General features: G+C 48.0%; 1 protein-coding gene across 1 annotated transcript in view; it reads right to left on the reverse strand.

Annotated features, from left to right (window-relative positions):
• The window catches only part of Vps53 (VPS53 subunit of GARP complex), a 149,487-nt gene that overhangs the window by 22,123 nt on the left and 119,942 nt on the right, over nt 1-7,422 (reverse strand). The window contains exon 18 of the mRNA XM_059271221.1: nt 1,940-2,088. Within this exon, the coding sequence (XP_059127204.1) occupies nt 1,940-2,088 (149 nt within the window). The remainder of the gene's footprint in view (nt 1-1,939; nt 2,089-7,422) is intronic.

Genomic DNA, 7,422 nt, shown 5'->3' on the forward strand with positions numbered 1-7,422 from the left:
CAAGAGTGACCTTGGTAAGTCATTATGTTGGAGGCAATGCAGCCACAGATGGACTAGCAATTGTGGTGGCAGGAGAGGAGGAAATGGAAGAAGACCTGAAGTTCAGAGGTCAGATACAGGAGAGGGAGTGTGAACAAAAGGCTGTCTGGAAGGGGTTCTTGGCACTTAACCTGAGCCAAACAAGTAATGTGAGGCTAAACTTGGGACTCATCACACCTGCACATACAGCCTGTAATGGAAGCTACTTCACACTAGAGCATGCTGTGGCTATGCCCTTGAACTTGCCCTGACTAGTCCATGTTGGCTGAGCAGGAGAAACATATCCTGGCACACATCTTTGGAGAAGAAATTGCAGCAATGTGATGTGTCATTGCCAAGGGCCACCAGGATGGAAATGGTGGCTACTGCTCTGGGCTGAGATTTTAGAAGGATGGGAGGGTACCAAGAGTTAATGCACAAAACTTTCTAGATCTTTGGTTAAACTTCTCCAGATGTGGGGGATGGGCACTCTATTCCCAGGTCACTCAGAATGAGCTTAGTAATAAACTGAAAAGGCGATGAGAGAATGCGAGGTTGACACTTGGATGGGCTGAGCAATGGACTCCTTATTCACTTTAACCTTAGCTCAATCGGACCCCTGGGTGCTCACAATGGAGATTTTGAGTCACAGTAGATTTTTACAGAGACACTTGTAGCAGTGGTTACAGGGAATGTCATATGTGATTTATCAGCAGTGCTTTTAGTGCACATTAATGAGCACCCAGAGAGAGAAGGGAATGTCAGCTCCTGGTCCATCTGTGGCCTGCAAATGTAAGCGCTCCCTGGGGAGTCAGCCCAAGCCTTCCTGATGAGGCCGAAACTCAAGTTAACTCTACAGCTACTCTGTCACTGCTGTTCCTGGGGTTTATTTATGTCAGATGGGGAGAATCTAATCGAATACAAACCGAGAGAGATCTGAGGGAAAGAAACACGGAAGCCTGAGTTACCAGTTGGGACCTGGATGAGAACAATCCAAATACGGTAGCTTGGACAGCACTGACCTTCCTGGAGCAACTTGCCAAACTGTGCGTCTGATAATTGGTCAGAGGAGACACTGGCCCTCATCACTGCCTGGCCTCTTGGGAAACAGTGCCGGAGCCAGATGTTGACTGGCAAAGAACCAAACTACTTCCTTGCTTCAAAATTCAAGGCAGAAATGGCCACACACGAGGACATAACCAGAAGGCAGGCAACTTGGTGCTTGCTCCATCCACTTCGGCACTGGAGCTCGACAATTTGCTGGTGCTAATTTCTAGTACTTTGCCTGGACATAAAGACATCTATAAGTGGATGATTTCTGGCAGCTACAGCAACAAGTCCTATGGAGGAGGAGGAGGAAGTAAAGGCTCAAAGGCACAACTGATGGGTCCAACTCTTGAGAAGCTTCTAATCTAGTCAGGGGTAAAATGTACACATGAACGTGCTGAACAATAAAAGCCTGAGCAAGGAGTGGTTTCACGTGCAAATTGAGAACAGCAAGATACCCCAAATCACCCCTGTCTCCCATGGCTGCTGGCTGCTGCTGAAGCACGCACGTGACCTGAACTGGCCCGTTTATTTGACCATTACGGCCCTTTGGAGTGCAGAAGAATATTGGTTTTCCTGGAGGTCCCAGAAGGAGCCCAGCTAGAAGATGGGACCCCTGGACTGCCAGCACTCTGGGTGGTTAAGTACAGCAGTAACATAACTCCACTGAGTGTGACACCAGAGCCACCATAGCCCTCCCAACCCAGAAAGCTACACCTGGAGAGCAACCCTGGGGTCAACCATCAGTGTGGTTGTGAACCGCACAGTGCTCCTGAGGGACGTGGCCACGAGCAGATGGGTACACGGGCATCCCTGCTCATTTATCCTGGGAGACAGAAACAGAAAGTGCATCAAGAAACAACTCAGGACTTACTTTGCAAATTTAATGCAGAACTGTGTGAAGTATTTCCGTGTGGAAGCCAGGTTGTCACGGATGATGGGAACATTCTGCTTAATGTGAAGAACAACGGAAGTGACATAAGGACTCTGGTCACCAACGTGCTCCACATTCTGCCACGGCATCTGAAACAGAGACAGGACAGGACCGGACCGGGCTTTAGAGATCCTACAGGGAAACAGTGATATCTATTACTGGGGAAGGGGTGTGGGGGATGGAAATTAGGTCACTACTTGGTACCACAGGGATTGGCCTCTGCCGACGTACCAGTTCTGTGACCCAGGCTGCTTCTGAGTAAAAATGAGCTGCCACCTCACCAGTGGCACGGAGGGCAGGCTCTGTTCCTTTGCCTGCTGTCCTCACCTAAGGCTTCCAGCAGCCTCCCCACCCAAGCAGATATCTTGTAAGGGATTCTCATCACATCACTAGGCAGAGGAATGAGAATCTGTCTAAACCCATAGAGCAGCGGTTTTCAACTTGTGGGTCTCGACCCCTTTGGGGTTGAATGACCCTTCCACAGAGGTTGCATATCAGATATTTACATTATGATGCATAACTAGCAAAATTACAGTTATGAAGTAGCAACAAAAACAATTTTATCCTTGGGGGTTACCACGACATAGGTGTTAAAGGGTCACAGCATTAGGAAGGTCGAACAGCACTGCCATGGGGGACACCATTACCAGGGCCTGAGAAACAGGGGAGGGAGGTTTACTCCAGGTAGTCGTAGCTTGAGAGACTGGAGAGATTTAGCAGCTGGGCTAAATGTGGTGAAACCAGAAAAAACTAGAAGAGAATTAACTTACACACCCTTGTTCAAGTAAACTGGGAGGAGTTTGGGATTTTATTATTGTTATTTATTGGTTTCTTGAGACAGGGTCTTACTTTGTAGTCCAGGCTGGCCTAGAACTTACTATGTAGCTCAGGGTGGCTTTAAACTTATAATAATTTTCCTGTCTCAACCTCCTAAGTGCTAGGATGATAGGCATGAGCAACTACATCTAGGTACAACCCCCCCACACCCCACCCCACAAGTACACTGTGTATTTTTACATCATGGCTGATGTGATCTTTGACTGGTTAAGAACAACAAAAATGAGCTGGGTGGTAGTGGCTCTTGCCTTTAATCCCAGAACTTGGGAGGCAGATGTATCTCTGTGAGTTCAAGGCCAGCCTCATCTACAGAGCAAGTTCCAGGACAGACAAGGCTACACATAGAAATCCTGTCTCAAACAAAACAAAATAAAATGATAACAAAAACCAAACAAAAACCCCCAAACAAACAAGTAACAAATAAATAAAATGGAGCTCAAGCTTGTACAACCAATGGCAGAAGCAGGGGCATGCCCTCGAAGCCAAGAAGAATTAACAGTGTAGTGACTCTGTTTTTTGGGGTATACAAGAGGGTTGGGGGCTCTCAGTTTATGTCACCTGGCAGGTACTCATTCCTGACCCTGTCTTGAAGGAACCCTGATGAGCTGGCCTCTCACAGTCAAACAGGGTTGCCTGTTCAAACCCTCTTAAGCCAAACACAACCCATTTGGAGGGAAGGTCAGCAGCCCTAAGGCCTTCATGTCTCTGGCAAGAAAACACTTATTTTTGTTGAAGCGAACCTAGGTTCTCTTCAAGAGCAACAAGTTCTCTTAATCTCTAAGCCAGCTCTCTAGCCCCCCACCTTCATTTTACAGATACGGGAAGAGCCTCTTGCAAAGCTTCAAATGAGGTTTGAAACTGGGCATGGCATTTGTAGGCTGAGGAAGGAGGCTTGTGTGCTTGGGGCCAGCCTGGACCATATAAGCAACACTCAGTCTCTACCAAAACAAACAAACAAACAAACAAAACCCAAATAAACAAACACTGGCTCCAGAAAGAGAAGGGGAATTCTGTCAGCAAGACAGCTCAGGAAGTAAAGGTAATTTGTTGTTAAGCCTGGTTCCCGAGCTTGAAACCTGGGACCTACATGGTGGAAGGAAAAAATTGCCACGTGTCCTCTGAACTCCACACATGCCCATGGCACATGTGTGTATACACACATACAAAATAAATACATTTTTAAAGGTCTCTAAAAAAGGCAAGCAAGAAAAAGGAAATCTTATTTATAGATCTGTTGGTTGATTGATTGAGACAGAACTGCTTTGTGTTGTCCAGGCTGGTCTCATGGCTTCTGAGCTTGAGAGTTCTTCCCACCTCAGCCTCTCCAATGGCTGAAACTACAGCCTTGTTTGATAGTAAAAGAGAAAAAATAGAAACAATGGAGAAATAGTTAAAGCCCCAGCAGGAGCTGCCTGTACAGTGAGCTGTGTGTAATGTTTTCCTCATTAGCTGTTACCTTATTTGAGAGGTGTGTCTTCTATCCCATTTTAAAGAGCGGATCCTTCCAAACAATGAGCATCCTCACCCATTCCCAGTGAACTCATAGGGTGAGGCCCAGACCGACAGGAGTTAGGTCCGCCCTTCACTCCCCCCCACGCCCCCTCCCCCTCCCCCCACACAGCAAGGCTTGCAACACAGGGGCCTGGGCAAGGGCACACATGGGGAGCACACATGGGGAGCACACATGGGGAGCTGGGCAGAGCGTCATGTCCCACCTCCAATCAACATACAAAGGACTAGTGCCTTCCAAGTTGGCAGCACTGGATAGTTCAAGATCTCAATGCAGTTTATAAACAATGATTTAAAGATGACAGCTCCCCACTCACAGAAGACAGTCATAAAGAGAAGTGGTGACATGTTCTGTCACCGGTTATAAAGCAACTCTGATGCAAGGCAGATTGTGGCGGCCTGGTTGCTTCAAGTTCTTGCTAGTTAGCTGTATGGAAATCACGCTGATGTTCATGCGTCATACATGTGGAAGGATCCCACCTGCTTTAAGTTTTAGCCAGGTACAGCCAAACCGAAAGAAGTATTAGCAAGTGTTCATGATTTTAAACTTTAGTTAGCTTAATGAAGAAAATCATTTACAGTACTGGGAAACAATGAAAACTGACATGGTTTTTATTTTGTGTGAGTGTATGCATGTGTACATGTGTGTGCATATGTGAGTGGAGGCCAGAGGTCAACCCTAGGTACTGTTTCTCAGGAGTCTACTTTATTTTGAAACAGGTCTCTCACCAGTTAGGGTGGCTGGCCTCCAAGCCCGAAGGTTCTGCTGGTTTCTACTTTCCCAGTGCCACAACACTTGGCTTTGTACTGTGGGTGCTTGGGATCAGGTACATGGCAATCACTTTACTGACTGAATTATCTCCTCAGCCTGTTTTCACTTTCTAGTGTTGGGAATGGAACCCAGGGCCTCTGTGCTCTACCCATGAGCTTCAATCCCAGTCTCTGTTTCTCAACCTCATGCTTTCTGGTGTTTTGAGACAGGGTCTTGCTCTCTAGCCCTACCTGGCCTTCTACTCACTATGTAGCCCAGGTTAGCTTTGAACTCATTGTAACCCTTCTGCCTTAGCCCCACAAGTGCTGATTACTAACACGCACCACCATGTCCAGCACCTAGTCCCTTTCTATTACTTAAAGAAAAAGTACAAAACAGTCATCAGTAGCTCGGCGGTGGTGGCGCACGCCTTTAATCCCAGCACTCGGGAGGCAGAGCCAGGCGGATCTCTGTGAGTTTGAGGCCAGCCTGGGCTACCAAGTGAGTCCCAGGAAAGGTGCAAAGCTACACAGAGAAACCCTGTCTCGAAAAACCAAAAAAAAAAAAAAAAAAAAAAACCAAAAAAAACCCAAACCAGTCATCAGTGCTTGTGTCTAGATACCACTCCAGCGGGCTGATGCCTGTCCTCAGCTACCCCAGATGATTATGGGCTTAGGTTGTTGTTTATTTTGGGGGCACAAGGTCTTACCATGTAGCCCAGGCTAGCCTGGAACTCAGAGATCTGCTTCTGTCTTCCAAGTGCTGGGGTCAAAGGCCTGCACTGCCATGCCTAGACTTAGGTTGTAACTTAAACTGTCAAAACACTAGGTGTGGTAACACGTGGGAGAACTGCCATAAACTGAAGGGTACCCTGGCTCATACATCACGAACCAGTCCCCAAAACCAAATAAGAAACAAACGAGGCAGCAGTACAAGTAGCCTGATGGCTGTGTGCGTGTGTGTGTGTGTGTGTGTGTGTGTGTGTGTGTGTGTGTGCGCGTTTGTGTGTGCGTGTGTGTGCGTGTGCGTGTGTGCGCGCGTGTGCGTGTGCGTGTGTGCGCGTGTGTGTGTGTGCGCGCGTGTGCGTGTGTGCGCGCGCGCGTGTGTGTGTGTGTGTGTGTGTGTGTGTGTGTGTGCGTGTGCGTGTGTGTGGCCTCCCGTGGGTAATGCTTTGCCTGGTGTCATTTCACTTACTCATTGTGTGTGATGTCATTGAGTTCTGACAGTCTTACAGAACAGGAAACTCAAGTGACACACCGAGACAGGCAGGCTTATGGAAAGCCCGAGCACTACACAAGTGTGCAGGACATTTGTGAGGTAGAGACAAGCCCTCCACCTCCTCCCTGGGCTGGTTCACGGTAAGCCCAGGGAGGAGCTGGAGGGTGCGTGCAGCTGTCCGGGAAATCTCAGCAAAGGGCATGAATGTTGTACTAGAGTGAGCTGAGCTAAATTCTGGCATTCAGCATTTAAAAGTTACCCTGTTACAATGAGATTCTTCCTTTTGTGCTCTCTGTTTGGGGGTGGGGTGAACTGGATTGAATACCATCTGCTACTATATAAATAACAAGAAATAGTTGACAAAAACCTTGCACATCAGATGTAGTGTTGACAGAAAGAGCAAGCAGGAAAATGAAGAAAGTAATGACGGAGTGCCCAGGACGCGTGTTTAACCAGAGGTGACATGGTGGAGCCCAGCCCATCTGTGGAGTTCTGCTTCTGCTGTCCTATGTGTGGTCCCTGCTGCCACTTCCCACGGCAGGCTAGAAGATGCTCGCATTGTCACAGAGGGCCCACTGCAGTCCCGCCGAGAGTTCCCTGCAGACCTTTGCTCCTCTTCTGCACGAGGCTCTGAAAGAGGCTTCCTGACAACCTGATCCTCAACTGAAAACCTGCATCCCCTGCCCCAAGTCAGACAGATATGGAGTACAGCCTCACGTTTGGACTCCAACAGCTACAGTCTAGGGCTGTGGTTTGAGCTTCCGAGCCATGGGCACCAAGTCCTGGACTTCATACACACACCCGGGTACATGTGACCGGGTCACTCACTCCTGCAAGCCTCTGCATTCTTTCTTTTCTTTTTCTTCCTTTTTTTTTTTTTTTTTTTTTTTTTTTTTTCCAAGACAGGGTTTCTCTGTGTAGTTTTGGAGCCTGTCCTGGAACTCACTTTGTAGACCAGGCTGGCCTCAAACTCAGAGATTCACCTGCTTCTGCCTCCTGAGTGCTGGGATTAAAGGTGTGCGGCACCACTGCCTGGTGCCTTTGCATTATTTACAGGCATCTTCTGCATGCACAGTACTGGAACAAGCCTTGGTCAGGAAATAGAGGG

This window comes from Peromyscus eremicus, chromosome 8a (assembly GCF_949786415.1).
Source record: "Peromyscus eremicus chromosome 8a, PerEre_H2_v1, whole genome shotgun sequence".
NCBI lineage: Eukaryota > Metazoa > Chordata > Mammalia > Rodentia > Cricetidae > Peromyscus > Peromyscus eremicus.